Genomic DNA, 17,595 nt, shown 5'->3' on the forward strand with positions numbered 1-17,595 from the left:
TGGGGGAGGCGCCCCGGAGCAGCAGACCAGCCGACGGTCTCGCGCTCCGATTTCCTCACCGTATGAAATGAAATTCCACAGGGGGATTCGAAAGGAAATGAGACCGGGACGCTCCGTGCTTCTCGGCCCGCCGCCCTTCCTGTCTCGGGGACACGGTTTCTAAATAAGGTTGGGAGGGTGAGAGGGCGGGAGGGGAGAGGCTTGACCTGTGTGCACAGGAGGCGAAGAAGGCGCACAATCACCGAGGGTCCCCTCCCCCAGCCTCCCGGGCATCCCTCCCCTGCAGCCTGCATCTCTAACTTATTCCTCTTCTACGAAGGGTCCTGGAGGTCTGGGGATCATGCGACCTCTGTTGTGATCCAAATTTCCCTCTCTCTCATTCCTCCCCACCCCACTCCCCATCCCTCGGATGGAGGTTTGTGCTGGTCCACCCCTTCCCTTTCCAATCAGACCAGTGAAACCCTCAGCAGGTGGATTTCTAAACCATTTACTTGTTGCTTGACTGTGGTAAATCTACTGTGCCTCTCTGAGATTCGAATTGGCCATGTGTAAAATAAGGAAATTCGTGTTTATCCCACACAGTTGTTCTAAGAGTTAAATGAGATAATGCCCCTAAATCATTTAGCACAGTGTCTGGCACATACAAAGTAAGTGCAAAATAGCCTGGTTTTTGTTGTGAAATGAGTCCTGCTTTCCAGTCAGGTCCCAAAGACATCGCTTGCCTGCAAGCCCAGGTCTGGCTATCTGGATGAAGAGCTTTCGACTCTCTTCCTGAGATCTTTTTGGCCAACACTTGCCAAAGTTTTCCAGAGGCTTGGTGACAGGGACCAAATTTTTATGCTTTTGTATCCTCTATTTCAGCCATATGGCAGAAATACAAGTCGGAAGGATATCTGCCCCTCTCCTTCATATTTTACCTTACAGTTTTAGTTTTCTTACATTGGCAACTAGACTTGGCTGAGGGCAAGAATGGAATCAACTTTTCTGGGTTTTTCGCTCTGTACTTAGAATTGTGTTGGGCCCATAAAAGTTGCTGTGTCTCCAGCCATCATCACAACCTCCCAGGGAAGGACTCTATTATAGCACCTTAAAGAGATGAAGAAACTGAGGCTGTAACCAAAATGATAGTCAGAAAATGGAAGACCAACCAAACCAGCACCCAAGGAGGCCTTTCAAACATGAGATGCAGGGTTATTTCCCCAGAAATGTTCCCAGCTGGAAATCTACATACTCAGCAGTGGGTTTGAATCTTCTGTATGACTGTGCTGAGTAATGCAGGAGACCATTGGCCTCCAGAGATGAATAAATGAGGAGATGAATGAATCAAATGACCAAGTGATCCTCATCCCCTAGGGAACTCACAGGAGCAGACAGAAAATGAACAGACAGATGTACCTCACTGTGGTAAGTACACACGGAGAGAATTGTGGGTAAATTGAGGGTAGAGGTAGCTGAGGTTACAGGGCTGCTCAAAGGGGGATGACTGCAGGAGTCTGAGCTACTCAACGAAGCAGAGTTCGTGTGCAATTGGCACTTCTGTGGAATTTGCAGAAAGGAGAGGGGGCTTTCTTTGTGCTAAAGGTATGTGCACATGGTTTATTAAACGATAAAGTCCATGAGGTCAAGGAACAGCACAGGGCCTGGCACGCAGAGGGAACACCGTTAGTGGGGGAAGCAATACTATTATCAAACCAACAACAGCTCCTATAGGACACTTGCTCTCTGCCGGCTACTGTCTTACAAGTTTTACGTGCATTATTGCATTTATCTCACACAACAGCGTGAGAAACCTGATGTTTTGAGAGGTTAAGCAATTTGTTCACGATCACACAGCAAGTGGCAGAGGACTCAGACGCATGTCTGCCTGGCCTAAAAGTTTATGTGCACGGTATTACTCTTACAGAGGAAACTGCTTGACACATTGCCTAGTCCGTAGTTAGAGGTGACCCTCTGGTGATCTGGACTTCTTATTCCTAGCCCTGGCATCCCTGCCTCAGCTCGCTTCAAGCACTGTCTCCTTTGAGAACCCTTGGAAGAAGCCCCTTCCCCGGCAGGAGCTTTTCCTGTCAACAGCTTTTCTTTCTGCATGGAACTCCTCAAAGGTATTTTCCAAAAAAGAAAGCCAGGGGAATCACATTTCAGTCTGAAAGTGGAAAGAAAACAAAGACCATGACTTAGAGCTAAGTCTGAATGGCCTGGAGCCCCTCAGCCTCCCTCTCACAGAGTGGTTTACACAGTCGCCAGTCTGCTCCTGGTGACAGGCACGGCATGTTTGTCTTTGTTGCAGAAAACACTTCCCTGAGGGAGTTCCAGGCAGAGGGCTCTCCACCCTGTGATAGGCAGAGCATTTAGGAGAGGAGTAGAAGATAAGGGCATGTGAATCGTACCTTCCACTGACCTAAAGGGCAGGGCCTCTAGTGGCTCTGGCCTGAGTGCTTGGGAAGCTTCCTCTGTCCACTCTCTGAGTGGGGAAGATGCAGCCACCTTAGAGTTGTGACAAATGTGACTTCAGCAGGCCACTGGGCAGTTGGAGGGCTCTCTATTTGCATCTAATGAGAGGCTGGGTTCTAATTAACTCCTGTGATGTGTTAATTTTCCAACCTGACGTTTTCTGCTCTAATAGATTCTTGTAATGGTTTCTAAATTAAAGGCTGCATTTAAAGACAAGGGTTTAGGTTAAAACCCACCACCTAGGGGGGTGGGGGGCCGTAAACATCCTTTCCCTCCTAAGGAAAGCCTCTCATTTGCAGGTCTTTGCTAACCCAATTAAGTGTTGAAGTAGCCACCCCAGAGCCTGCTTTTTATTTCCTGAGAAACAATCCAACTAATCCATATTCAGTAGCTTCCAAGAGAAGTCTTATTCCAACCACTCATGAAGAAACCAGCTTCTTTGAATATGGACAGAACATTTAGAACTCACAAAGAGCAGTCTTGATAGAAAATGCAAGAAAATGGTTCATTATTATCCTGTTCAGTTTTTGAGGGGAAAATTCACTGGGACCAAAACCTCATAAGGACAGGGACTTGACTGTGGAACAACAGAAGCATGGGGAGAAGCCAGGCCAGATCCCATCAGTTGGTATATAGTCTGGGTGCTACATCTTCCTCTGCACCCAAACCAGTTATGAAATAAAGTCATGTGTACTGAGTAAAGCAGAAAGGAGCACTAATCTTGCTCAAAGTTGAGGAATCACAGGCCCCAAGAGATTAAGTAACGGCTCCTAAGTGGCAGACCCCAAACTGTCTTCTTATCACTTGCACCACTAGCCAGCATTGAAGAATGAAGTCAGCAGAGAGCTCTTGCATATGAAGGAATCAGAACCCTGTTGTTCCTCCTACCAACAGAAGATGGTATATAGGACATTCGTATCTGTTCATGGAGATGGTTTAACGTACAGATGGGCAACTGCAAACTTGTGCAGGAGGCAAAAAAATAATGCAAACACACTTTGTACCTCTACAATCTCGTTACATTTCAGTATTTGTTAGTCAGACCATTAGCAAATGTTTAGTGGTAGGTTATTGTGGACCTGTCACTGAGCTGCATTATGGGAGGTATGGAGACATGTAAAAGGTGGTCCATGCCCTTAGTGAAACCTGTTTATAGTTAAGTGCTTTTTCTTGAGCTCCATTACTCATTGGTATTGGTTTTGGTTTGGCTTGGTTTTTATCTCTTTCACAGTCCTCTGAGGTCAGAGGCTGTGTCTTCTTCACCGCTGTGTTTCTGAACAGCAAAGGAGAACACTACCTGACCCATTCAAAGCACTTAATAGATGCCTGTTGAATAAATAAAGGAATGGTTCAGGCTATATGTGCTCTAATTCTTTAGGAAAAGAAAGCCTTCATTATGTTCTGGGTGTAGGAGACCATCAAAATGCAACTTAACTGGTTCCAGAATGATGGTCAAGTCTATTCTATAGGCCACTCCTAACAAGACAGCTTTCAGCTTTCAGAACTCAGATGTTATGCCAACCACTTATCTTCCTTTTCTGTTTTACTGTGCTGATTCTTAAACATTTTAAGATAGAAAAATGCCTTGGCTAGAATTTTTGTTTGGTTCAGAAGCTTGTTTCTAAACTTCATGAAACAGCCCAAGATATTTTCTTGTCAACATTCATTGGCTAGTTGACCAGTGATCTCATTATTATCAATTGAAGTCATTAGGAATCATAAATCCAGGAGTATCCAGACAAAGAGTTATAAGTCAGGAGATCACCTGTGAGTAGTAAGTTTGTAGAAAATTTGAAATGTGAGTCTAGCTATGAGGAGTGTATGAATTTCTAAGAGACCCGGGGAAGCATGCAAAGAAAGCACGTGTAATGATATTCTCATACGCAGCCCTCTCATCCGTTGATACAGGTGAGAAAAGAACAGAAATGATGCTAAATAATGAAAAAGGGTGAACTAGCCACCTGCTGTGGATAAGCATGAACTAGACTAGACAAAATCTTGGAGTAATTTTAAAACATAGCCTCAAATTCAACATTCCTCCCATTGAAGGGCAGTTTATATTTCCTCCCCTTGAATTTTGGAAAGCTTGTGCCTTCTTCAACCAATTGAATACAGTGTAAGTGACACCAGGTGACTTCCAAAACTATGTCATAAAAGGCCATGCAGCCTGTACCTTATTTACTGGGAAATTCATTCTGGAGCTCTGAACAGCCTTTTAAGTAGTCGCTACCTTGAGACCACTCTGCAGATTTTCTGGCTGATGGTCCCAGATGAGCCTGACCTTCAGGTATACCGGGCTAAGTGCCAGAAGTATGAAAGAATAAACCATCTTGGAAGTAGATTCCATGGTCCCAGTGGTTCCTACCTCCAGCTGTTTGAGTCATCTCAACCCAGACATTTTGAGGCATAGAAGAACCATTCTTACTGTGGTTCTTCCAAATTCCTGACACACAAAATCCATGATGGTTATTGTTTTATGTCTCTCTTAGTTCACTTGGGATGCCATAGCACAGTACCACACACTGGCTGGCTTATACACAGAAATTTATTTCTAACAGCTCTGGATGCTAAGAGCTCCAAGCAGGACACCAGCAGATTATGCATCTAGTAAGGGCACATTTCCTGGATGTCTGTCTCTTTGTTATGTCCTCCCACAGAAGAAGGGATGAGGGAACTCCCTGCGGTCTCTCTTATGAGTGCTCCACTCTCGGGGTGCCTGGGTGGCTCAGTTGGTTGAGCGTCCAACTTTGGCTTAGGTCATGATCTCGCGGCTCATGAGCTCGGGCCCCATGTCAGGCTTGCTTCTGTCAGCTCAGAGCCTGCTTTGAATCCTCTGTCCCTCTCTGTTTCTCCCCTCCTTGCAGTCTGTCTCTCTTTCTCTCAAAAATAAATAAACATTAAAAAATAATTTTATAAAGGCTCCACTCCCATGACCTAATCACCTCCCAAAGCTCTTACTTCCAAAGGGGGAGGTGACTGAGCTAGAAAAAGAATAAATGTTACCCAAAGATGGATAAAGGGACCTTATGTTGTCTGTTAGGGAGAAGAATAGCATGTTTTCAGTTGCATGAGGGGCAATTGGGTTCTGTTAACTGGAAGCATGATTTTGTTGTTGTCTTCACTTAAAAGCTAAGTATCGTTTAAAAAAGCATGTATGAGGGACACCTGAGTGGTGCAGTCGGTTCTGTGTTGGGCTCTAAATCTCAGCTCAGGTCATGATCTCACAGTTTGTGAGCTCAAGCCCCTCATTGCTTCTGTGCTGATGGTGCAGAGCCTGCTTGGGATTCTGTCTCTCCTCGCTGCCCTTCCTCTGCTTGTGCAACACACACTCTCTGTCTCAAAATAGATAAATAAACTTAAAAAAAATTTTTTAAGTGTATATGAATGCCAAGTTGACAAGGAGTAGACTCTGGTAGCTCTGTACTGTCAATTTAGCTACGTTGGAACTCGCTTACCAGAATTCCCTTCCCTACGTGGTTCCAGATCAGCATTGGCCACAAGAGAAATTGGCACAAGGCCGGGGAGGTGGATGTGAAGCCATGTTTTATACTCTGACAGTGAGAGTTGGGCGCCAGGCACAGTGGTGGTTCATCCACATTGAATGTGCTGGCTCACTTGTCGGCAGGGTCCGCGCTCAGACCTGTATGAGCTCCTCCTTCGGGTTCTCTGAGTCTTGGTCCAGGTGCATGAGTAGCTCCGTAGTTAAGGGCTCTAGCTTCTACAGGTCACCTGTATCAAGAGAAGAGATGTTTAGACAGAGTTGGGATCCAGTTTGTGTGTTCTCATTTGCCCTTGACTTCCCGAACTCTGTGCCTAGCTTTCCTTCTTGATCCTGGGGCTGGCTGATCTCTACTGACTTTGGGTCCAACACCAGGCGCAGAGGCAATGCCTGGCATAGAATACTTCACTAGTTTCCACAGTTTTATAGGGGGAATCCTTGTTATAAATTCTTTATTCTACCTCACTCATAGTGACTCTTCCTCTCTGAGCACATCCTGACGGTATATCCCATCAAAAAGATTCATAGGATATTAGCTCTGGAAGCTGCCATAGAGTTCATTTGGTCCACTCCTCATTTTATAAATGGGGAAACTGAGGCCCACAAATGTGACTTGCCCAAATGGCACATAAATAATCAGAGCTTAAATCAGTTTGCTAACCTGCTCTGTGACCTAAGTATTTGGCAGATTTCTCTTTGAATTAATGGAAGTGTGACTGGCTTGCGTGCACCAGGTCTTATTATCTACAGCAAGCACTTAATTGAGCCCCTTCTGTCAGGTACTTTGTGAGGTGTTTTGCACAGATTACCTCATTTAATCCACGTGCCCTCTAGAATATATCCTAAATTTGAATCACTTTGCTCTCTATCTCCACCACCACAAACTGTCCAGCCCTCATCAGCTATCACTTGGGCACCTGTCTCCTGACAGGCATCTCTCCACCGTTGCTCACTGACAATCTCTCCTCTACACAACAAACGGGGAAATTTTCAAACCAGCTTCCACAGATCATGTCTTCTCTGAAATTGCTGGAAACTCATCAGTGGTCTCCTGTTGCTGTTAGAACAAAATTTATGAGGTCTACAAAGTCTTATATGAGGTCTGGCCATCTTCCCTCACTTCTGGTCACACCCCCTGCCTTGCTCATTGCTCACCACACTCCAGCTACATTGACTTTCTTTTCCTAAAACATGCCCATATGGTTCTTGCTGTAAGGTCTCTAGTTTCTCCTCTGCATAGAATGCCATCATCATTCTCCCCCATCTTCTCTGGGCCGCTCCTTCCTGACAAATGTCATTTTCTCTGAGACATCTGCTCCAACACTCACATCTCATCCTTCCCTCCAGTCACATACTCCTTACCCCTGTTTTATTTCCTTCATGGCACTTATTGGTGCCTGTCATTGTCTGGGTTACTCACTTGCTTATCTGTCAATTTTCTCTTTCTCCTAACTGGAAAGAGTTTCCACAAGCACAGGGTCTTAACTGTCTGATTCGCTAATATACCCCTGGTGCCTAGCAGGTACTCAGTCAGTATTTGTTCAGTGAACAAAACTGTATAGTACCTACTGTTATTCTCCCTGTTTTACAGATGAGGAAACAGAGTCCGAGAAGGCTGAATTCCAACTCGGGGAGGCAATGAAGCTGTGTAAAGTAGGATGCATAATGGTTAAAAGCTCAGGCTGTGGAATCAGGCGGACCTGTCTTGGAATTCAGCAAAATGTAGCATAGGATGTTAGAACTACAAAGAACCTTTGATAATCAGCTAGTTCCTTGCCTAATCATTATAATAAAGTTAATCAGCCAATAACTATTTATTGAGTCCTTATAGTATGCATGCTACTGAAGTAGCTCCCCCAAACAGGGAAGACATTAAAGATCACTCATTTATCCCATCCTGGGAATTTCCAAATGCCTGCATTTTTCTGATTTCCCTTTTAGTAGCCCTCAATTTTTTAGGTTCAAAATTTGGCTGAATTTTAGGGCTTCCTGCCTTGTTTTTCTCTATTATCCCTTTTGACTACAGTAATCCATACCTGGGGTTTCATTTCTGTTCTAAAACAAGAAGAAGGGACACATTTTAAGAAAACAGTTTTGAGGGGTGCCTGGTTGGCTCAGTTGGTTAAATGTCTGACTTCAGCTCAGGTCGTGATCTTGCAGTTTGTGGGTTCAGGCCCTACATCGGGCTCTGTGCTGACAGCTCAGAGCCTGGAGCCTGCTACGGATTCTGTGTCTCCCTCTCTCTCTGCCCCTCCCTCGCTTGCTCTGTCTCTCTCAAAAATAAAAAATAAATGTTACAAAAAGAAAACAGTTTTCAGACCCATGAAAACAAACAGTAGCATCTGTTAGACGGTTTCTGGAAGGAACCTTTCAGGTCATCTTCTGCAGGACCCCACTTAACAGACAGAGAAGCTGAGACCCAATTGGTGGAGATGACTTCCCCAAGACAGAGTTAGAACTAGATATCCTTTCCTCTGCTTCCAGGACTGTTCACAGCACATGAGAGTGTCTTCCCTTCACCTCCTCGCTAGGCAAACCTGCATTGTTGTGGGTAAAAAGCAGCAGACCCATTAATCAGACCCGAGGGTTCAGCCTGCTTATACAAGACGGCGAGGTGATAAATTGCTCAGTATAACTGGGCCCTTCTGCTTTCTCAGTTATACTGCCACACATGACCACTTGCGCTGAGGATGACGGGATCTGCCCTGCCTGCCCGCCCTTCAGAGTGGCCAGTCCCTCCTCTGCTCCATCCATCCTGTTTCTCCTTCCTTCTTGTCCAAACATTGCTTTCAGAGGAGTTGTATTGAATGACTTTCCCATTTCTGCTTCTGTGCTGTTAAAGCCTCCCTTGAGGCATGAGCCAAGACATCCTTGCTAATGAAACATTATAATTCCAACATCTGAATTCCAGCATCAGCATGAAGCCAGGGCAATGGGAGTTATGTGGCTTAGAGAATGTCAGAACTGGAAGACACTCTTAGAGACCAAGGAATCTACCTCATCACCTCATTGGCAGATACATGTGATTACAGAGAGAAAAGGAAATGTTAAGTGACTCTCCACTTTGGTACTGCTAGCTAGACACAGAATAAGACTAGAAGTCAGGCCTTCTGACTTCACAGATCAGTATTTACACGAATCATCTCTTGGCATGTAGAACACAAAAACACAGTGAGCCCCTAGGAAAGGGTGTTGAATGACTGACAATATCTTCTAGCAAGGAAATTAGGAAATTCTGTTTCCTTCTTAGAATTAAGCCCTAGCACAGTAACTCTCTACAGGGAAAACAGAAGCAGTAACAAAATTTCTTTATCATCCTAGCGCTTATGTGAGAATGAGATCCATATATGAAGGTCCTTATCATCGGCCTTAGAAAATTCTCTTGGCTTTCTTTCACCTGTTTGTTGTGGCATTGAGTTAAAACTTGCTAGTGTTGTACTACTTAAACCCAAGAAGTCACCACCCCTCATTCTAGAGGTAAGTTTTCTGTGCCTCTTAGTAAGTGTGATGCATTGGTGAAACTCCAGGGGCATAATTCATTTTATATTCTAGGTAAATAGTGCCCCCTACAGTTGTACAATATATGGTTTGTTACACTGTGGTGGAGCAGCAAATATGGACAGTCCATAACTTACAATGGTTCAGCTCATGAGTTTTTGACTTCACAAGGTGCACAAGCAATATACACTCAGTAGAGGGGCACCTGGGTGGCTCAGTTGGTTGAATGTCCGACTTCGACTCAGATCATGATCTCATAGTTCATGGGTTGGAGCCCCGCGTCAGGCTCTGTGCTGATAGCTCAGAGCCTGGAGCCCGCTTCAGATTCTGTGTCTCCTTCTCTCTCTGCCTTTCCTCTGCTTATGTTCTGTCTCTCTCTCTCTCTCAAAAGTAAAATAAACATTAAAAAAAATACACACTCAGTAGAAACCGTACTTCGAACTTTGAGTTTTGATCTTTTTCAGGCTAACACTGTGGGGGATGATCCTGTCTCATGATGCTGGACAGTGGCAGCAAGGCACAGCTCTTGGCAGCCACATAATCACAAGGGTGAACAATCCATACACTTACAACCATTCTATTTTTCACGCAGTACAGTATTCAGTCAATTACGTGAGATATTCAGCACTTTATTATAAAATCACAGTAGGCTTTGTGTTAGACGATTTTGCCCAATGGTAAGCTAATATTAGTATTCTGAGCACACTGAAGGTAGGCAAGGCTAAGTCATGATGTTCAATAGATTAAATACATTTTTACTTAACAATATTTTCAACTTTTGATGGGTTTATCGGCATGTAACTCCATCACGAATCAAGGAAGATCTGTAATAGTGAAAGTGCTTTACACACACTAAGTTAAGTGATACTCTAAAAGGTAAGGACTATTGTTATGTCTATTTATCAGTGATAAAGACAAAGAATTGGAGGGAATAAGATATGTGCCCAAGACTACAGTACAGGACAGAGTTAGTTAGGAGTATTTAAAATAGACCTGCAAATAGCGCAAGAACAAGCAAATTAGAGCCAGAAGGATTTGATTGGAACTTCATGCCAGACAGTTTGCTAGGTATGTGATGCTGACCAACTCAGTCTCTTGAGCCTTAGTGTTCATACCTTTAAAATAGGATAATAGAACTTGTGAAAGACATTGTTGGTTATTGAGCCAGTATCTTCCCCCAACCCTATGTGTCCAATCCATACCTTTCTTCCTTCCTAACAATAATGTATCAGGATATCAAGTGACTCATAAAAAGATGAGCTCTTTCCTAATCTTAGGGCATGAGGTAAATTTTCCCCTTGCAAGTGATTGCATTAGGAATGGGTATATGACATAATTCTAGCTAATGGGATGGATGTAGGAGTGTGCAGGGTAGGTAGGGAAGGCTCATCCCTTGGGACATTTTCCCTAACTTTCAGAAAGGAAATGGAGAAAAATCTGCCTTTTCTTTTTTTAAAAAATTTTTAAGTGTTTATTTATTTTTGAGATAGAGAGACAGAGTGTGAGTGGGGGAGGGACAGAGCCTCCAAAGCAAGCTCCAGCCTCCAAGCTGTCAGCACTGAGCTCAATGCAAGGCTTGAATGCACTAGGTGTGAGATCATGACCTGAGCTGAAGTCAGACACTTAACCAACTGAGCCACCCGGGCACCCCCAGTTCTGCCTTTTCTTACTCCAGCTTGTGGATGTTGTATGAGGACATGATAACTGGAAGTGTTCCTGCCATCCCTCATAACCAAAAGTATAAGCCAAATACTGAAGATGAATGTATGATTAGTTTTTATATGTCAACTCGATTGGGCCATAGGGCACTTAGATGTTTTGCTAAACATTATTCTGAGTGTTTCTGTCAGGACTTTTGGATGTGTTTAACATTTAAATCAATAGATTGTGTAAAGCAGATTGCTCTCCCTAATGTAGGTGGGCCTCATCCAATCAGTTGAAGACCTAAATAGAATAAAAAGGCCCTGAAATGGGGGAGATTCCTCCTGCTTTACTGCCTTCAAGCTGGGACACTGTTTTGTTTCTGCCTTTGGGCTCTAACTGAACTATTGGTTCTTCGTGGGTTTTGAGCCTTCCAGCCTTCAGACTGACAGTACATCATCAGCTCTCCTAGGTTACCAGCTTGCTGGATTACCCTGAAGATCTTGGGACTAGTCAGCCTCCATACCCAATTTGTTATAATAAATCTCTTTAAATATACGTGTGTACATAGGTATGTGTATATATATGTATGTATGTATATGTATATATGCATGTGTGTATATATATATATATACCCTACTGGTTCTGTTTTTCTGAGGAACCCTGACCAATACAATGAGTGAGCAGAGAGATGGAAAGAACATGGGTTCTTGCAGATACGATTGAGCTACTGAATTAATCAACCCCTTGATCTTTATGTCTAAACATGGGGTTAAGTGAGATAATACATTTTTCTTCTTGTTTAAGTCACTTTCAGTTGAACTTGCTAGTTCTTGCACTTGGAGGCATCATAACTGACCCAACTGATACCAGTAGGATTTTTGTGAAAATTCAATGGTGGTCAGTAAATATTACTAGTCTTCTCAGCATCTAAGTTCTAGTGCAAGACTCTCTCCTTAATAATGATAATCCCTTAAGTGGTATAGTTTTCTGTTGGTCACAGAATGCTTCCATAGGCATTCTTCCTAATAGACTGTGAATTTTGCGAAGATTGAGGCATGTTTGATTTATCTCTAGTGATAGGTCCTAGCATAGGTGTTGAACGTTTCTTAGGCTGTATCTTTTAATGAATTAGTTCTTCCTTAATGCTCACTTGGAAGTAATTACGTAAGAACCAGGCAAAGTAAACTTGACACAATTCTAGATGTGTGCCTAATAGTGTAGTTGTTGGTTTTAGACAGCTCGGTTTGGTTCTCTGATTGGCAAACCTTATGTTGACAGTGACGTGCTTATATAGTAGCTACTATTATGTAGGTTACTTACTACTACTGTGCTAAGTTGAAGATATCATTAACTTAACATTCCATCATGTGGACATGGGCATTCCCTGACTGTTAGGATTGCTACTGAGGACAAAACTGGATTGCTTGGAATGTCTTGGGTAACCCAGGGCTCTAGGAAGAGCAATAGAAAATGCTAGATGTGATTCTAAAAAGTAAACACAAATTTTAAAGAATTTTAAAGATAGCCATCACCAAGCTGCCTCAGCCTGCTGGAGGATATGTTTATACACTACCAACCAGAAACAACAAAGGGAGAGAGGAGGAGGATCCCTATGAGAGATAATATTATATATATGTTGGGGTAATGGGATATGGAATGGAAGGAGGTTATCAAGGGAAAAGGAAGCCCATTACTTCTGTATCTTTGGGCTTCTTCCAAGAGGAAGAGCTTTTCTAGGGAACATTCAACTCTTTCCCATGACTCTTCTGTAGACTTCATGGATGAAGGAATCCTTGACCAAGGAAGCCTTCTTTAGTCAGCAAGCCTATGAGGAAGACATTAATGATATTTCAATAGCTGTTCCCTAATTTAACCTCTAGAGATAATAGAATCTAGAAGGCCAGGTGTATGGCTCAGGAAATTACATTTTTCTATCAAGTACCCCAGGTGATGAGGTTGGTAATTGTTCAGACCCTACCTTGAATATTATGGTATGGGGACATCTGAGCTAGGCAGCATATTTTGAGGAGACCCCTGGCAGGTAATTACTATGGCATAAAATATCTCTGTCAGGCTTTATTTGTGAGGACAGGCATGTAGGTGGGAGAAGGTGAGTCTAGAGAGCATGATGCTTGGGTCTTCTCTTCAGAAGGTCCTCATGGTCCCCTCTGCCCCAATAAGGACCTTAACCCTGAACAAAGGACTTGCACAATGTCAGGTCTGCTTCTTACCCATTTTCTGTGAGAATTAGTAAAGTGATCGCCTCTAGGTGGACACTACCTGTGGGGTTCATGGCTTGGTGAGAGAAAGAAGGCTGGATTTTAGCCCTGCTTACACACAGTGAGGCACATCTGAACGCTGTATAATCTTCTTAACCACACAGGATGACCTTGCATTATACAAGACCCTTCTATTAGTTCTCACCAAGCGAAGATCATAATAATCTGAGGATTAATAAAAAAAAAATAAAATAGCTTTTTGGGGGCTCACAAGAGAGCCCTAAATGAACACCATCCTTTTCTCCATCAGGCTCAAAACAAGCTGTATAAATAAATAAGGCAAGAATATGACCTTTATTAGTGAGAGAGGCCAGGCTGATCAGATGCTACAACTCTAGTGCAGAAAAATAGCTTCCTTTTTTTTCACTGGCTAATGTATACCAGATGCTAAACTGACAGTATTTATACCCCCCCCCAAAAAAAAACTTTAGGGTGTAAATATTATGGTCCCCTTTGTGTGGATGAGGAAACAGAGTTAGTAAGTTGGAGGACAATCCAAACCCAGGCCTGGCTCGACCCAAAACTTCTAGCTTCTTACTTGGCAATGCCACTTCTGGAGAACCAGCTGGAACTTCTACAACCTAAAACCCAACTTAGTCAACCAACCATCCTTAGATTTCCAGAGCTACCCTCTGCAGAGCTTTTTTGTTTCCCCAAAGTTCTCCTTTGACACAAGCCAGAAAGCCCTGGCTCTTCCAGAAGATGCAGAAATGTGTTAAGGCCTCAAGCCCTCCAATTCCAGGTCATTCTTCATTGCCCCTGGGAGCACTAGGTCTAATGCCAGCACGGATGTACTATTTTGAAACTGGATGCATTTCTCAGAAAAGGCAGGCATAGTGCCATTTCAAGGATATATTTTGTATCATCACACAGGTCCTTGGTCCCACAGAGCAGTATCACTGGGACCTGCTGCCTACTTATAAGTCTTGCTTTGTTTAGCTACTTGAGCATGTTGGGAAAACCACATTCATAGACCTGGAGGGCTATTTTGCTCCCATGGCTTCTATCATTTACAGATATGTCTTCCCATGGGATAGTTGGAAGCAGAGCCTGAGATGAATTGTGTTCAAGTGATTTATGGAATATTTTCAAGGAGAAATCACACAGGACAGGGAAAGGGGGCCGAACAAGAATTTGGCTTCAGCTCGATCCCGTGGGGAACTCTGAACAACAAATTGCATGACAGCGTTAGTGTCGCCTTAAGGTTAGGAGGCCTGGCTTTTTATACCTCCACGACAGCCAGTTATTGGCCACTAGCTGTGGAGGCCGCATGCATGTGTGTGCGTGCACGTAGCCTCCTGGTCAAGGTGACTCCCTCTTAGCCAGGGGCAATTCTCCAGAGAAGGGGGTAGCTATGCATTGTATTAGCCAACTTCCCAGCAGCTAAGGGAAACTGCTTGGTGCACTGGCTGGTAAAGGGATCTGGGCAGGGCACCAACACCAGTTCTGAATCACAAGACACAAAAATCATTTGAATCTGAGTATTGGTTCATTAATCTCAGAGTTCCCAGAGATTATGCCTCATTCTGTGTTTCTCCTTACACGTGTAATTGGTGAGTAAACCAAGGCAAAAACCACATAATAAAATAGTCTTACACTTCCAAGTAGCTGTGACCAAAGATGATGTTCAGGCAGCAGTCACCCTATTTCCACACTCAGCCAGCCTATTGAAATATGTAACTGTTACTGCTGCAGCATAAATTCCATTTATGGAATGAACAATACTGCATATAGTTCAGTCTTACAGTATGACCAATAGGTGGCACCAGAAACACCCACACTTATTCTAAATAATTTATGTATTATGTATGTATTTGCTAAAATTTCAGTTCCTCTCTACTTAGGTTTTCCATGTTGAAAAGGCACTCACAGCACTAAATCCAAACCTAAACTTGGTAAGTAACTTGCAGTTTCCCATTTGCTATTTGACCTCTTGCTTGTAAGGTTGAGTGTGAAAAAAAAAATAGGGTGATAGGGCCAGTGAATTCAGAAAGAAAACATCTATTCATTAGCAAAAGGAAGGAAAAAAGACTGGAGCCCTGCATCCTTTTCCTTCAAGGTCTCTTGAGTGTATAAATGCTGAAGATTATTAGGAAATATTTGAATAACAGGATAAAAAAGTCAAGGATACTGCCTCCAAAACATGAACTTTATTCCCCGCTGAAAACAGACTTGGATGGCAACCAAGTTGTTCAAGGATTGCCCTGGCCAGTATCTGACCACAAGGTTGCACTCAGGGAAAGGCCTCTAGCCTCTAGCATTGACCGTTTGCAAGTTAGTTTCTTTCGAAGTTTGGACTTTATTGTTGGTGGGAGGAAGTGAACAGGGGGAGGGGGTGCTGCATCTTCCTCTTTTTTTGTTTTTTCAACAACCCAGCATTGGGCTCTTTTCCTTTGTAAGGTGATTCCAAGGAGCAAAAGGATAGGGGGGAATATGCTGAACTGAGCAGTAAAGCCACAATACACTTAACTGAGCATTAGGCTGCTCTCATTATTTGATCTCCATCCGTGTTAAAAATGAGGATACTGAGTTTCCCAAAGGTCATGAAGGCATAGTCAAGACCGCAATCCAGTTCCTCTGACCACAAGGCCAAACTAAATCTAGATGTGCAATGATGCTTCTATTTTACGTATAACAGAGGACGCTGGTCTGCATGGCCCCAGCACACCTTCCCGCTAGAAATCTCTCTTCTGAACAGTACGTGTAGAGTGCAGTGTCTTGTGTACTGATCGGGACTGGAGGTGTGGCTTGGCACCAGGGCCAGTAGGAAGGGAGGGTAAAGCTCACTTTGATAGTGTTCCAAAGTGGAAGGTGACACGGCTATTATACAATGCGTTAAACAGTCTCGTCCTTGTATTTTGGGGGCAAAAGTAAATACCAGGTCCTGATTAGCCTTTCCTATACCTGTCGTCAGCTTGTGATACTGTAAACATTGTGCCTCTGGGAGCTTTCCTTTCCAAATGAAATGATCCCAGGGTTTGGAATGCCTCTTCTGCCATGCATGCCACAAATTATTTTCACTGCCCTTCTCTGAACCTTTACTATTTTTGCTCTGCCTTTTGACAGCAAGACTGATTAAAGGGAGATTTTTTTTTTTTTAATTTTACTTAAAGCATTCTTCAAAAGGACTCTTCAAGGATACGTATGGATTCCTTGCTCATATACATCTCCATTATGGGAATAGGAAAGGTCAGGAATGGAGAAGAAAAGAAACTAACCTGAATTGACTGCCTATAATGTGTCAGGCTCTCTACTGTGTCCATTTGAAAACTTATCTCTCTGCATCCTCGCAGATGGGAGGCTGTGTGGTATAATGGTTATGTGCCCACGCGTTTGAGCCAGACAGACCTAGCTTCTCGTCAGGGCCCTGGCACTGCTTCACCATGCACTTCTGGGCAGTCTGTGTAACCTTTCAAAGCTTTGGCTTCCTCAGTGAGACAACACACCTAGGCTAGGATTAGTCCAAAGTCAGTGCTCCATCAATGTTAGCCAACACCACTACCACCACCGCAAAAGGCAGATCTTGTCTATTTCACACTAGATCAAAAACAGAACCAAATAAAAATAAAATCTAAGGTTCTAAGAAGTTAAATAAAAGTTTTTTTAAACCCATATTGATCTGACCTTATTATGGGTATCTGTTGCTTCTTTTTCCCAACACCCCTCCTTACCCTTCAGAACCATCCTGCCCCCATCCCACGTTGTTTCTCTAGAACAAACCCAAATAGTGGCCAAAGAGTGACATCTGGAGCCAAATGGCTTGGTTCAAATCTCACCTCTACCACTTGTTAGCTGTGTCACTTTGGACAGATTCCTTAACCTTTCTGTGCCTTAGTAATTTTGTCCATCATATGGGGATGATAAAATTTATTATAAAGATTAAAGAAGCTAGTACAGGGGTGCATGGGTGGCTCAGTAGGTTGAACGTCCAACTCTTGACTCCGCCTCAGGTCATGATCTCACGGTTCATGGGTTCGAGCCCAGCCTTAGGCTATGTGCTGATAGCACAGAGCCTGCTTGGGATTTTCTCTCTCCCTCTCTCTGCCCCTCCCCTGCTCATGCTCTCTTTCTCTCTCAAAATAAATAAATACAACTTAAAAGAAGCTAGTACCAATGAAATGCTTCTAGCAGTGCCTCACACTGTAAGTACTCAGTAAGTATAAAATATTACTATTATTCTTACCTTGTCTGCCTTCTAGGCGTGGGCACATGATTCAGATCCAA

At 43.4% G+C, this 17,595-nt stretch overlaps 1 protein-coding gene across 2 annotated transcripts in view; it reads left to right on the plus strand.

The window, feature by feature from the left end:
- The window catches only part of TMEM135 (transmembrane protein 135), a 397,425-nt gene that overhangs the window by 9,182 nt on the left and 370,648 nt on the right, over positions 1-17,595 (plus strand). For both annotated transcript variants that reach the window (XM_040489574.1, XM_040489573.1), the window contains exon 3: positions 1,354-1,404. In XM_040489574.1, coding sequence (XP_040345508.1) covers positions 1,354-1,404 — 51 coding nt within the window. The remainder of the gene's footprint in view (positions 1-1,353; positions 1,405-17,595) is intronic.

Source organism: Herpailurus yagouaroundi, unplaced genomic scaffold (assembly GCF_014898765.1).
Source record: "Herpailurus yagouaroundi ecotype Mexico unplaced genomic scaffold, PumYag 180, whole genome shotgun sequence".
In the NCBI taxonomy this organism is placed as follows: Eukaryota; Metazoa; Chordata; class Mammalia; order Carnivora; family Felidae; genus Herpailurus; species Herpailurus yagouaroundi.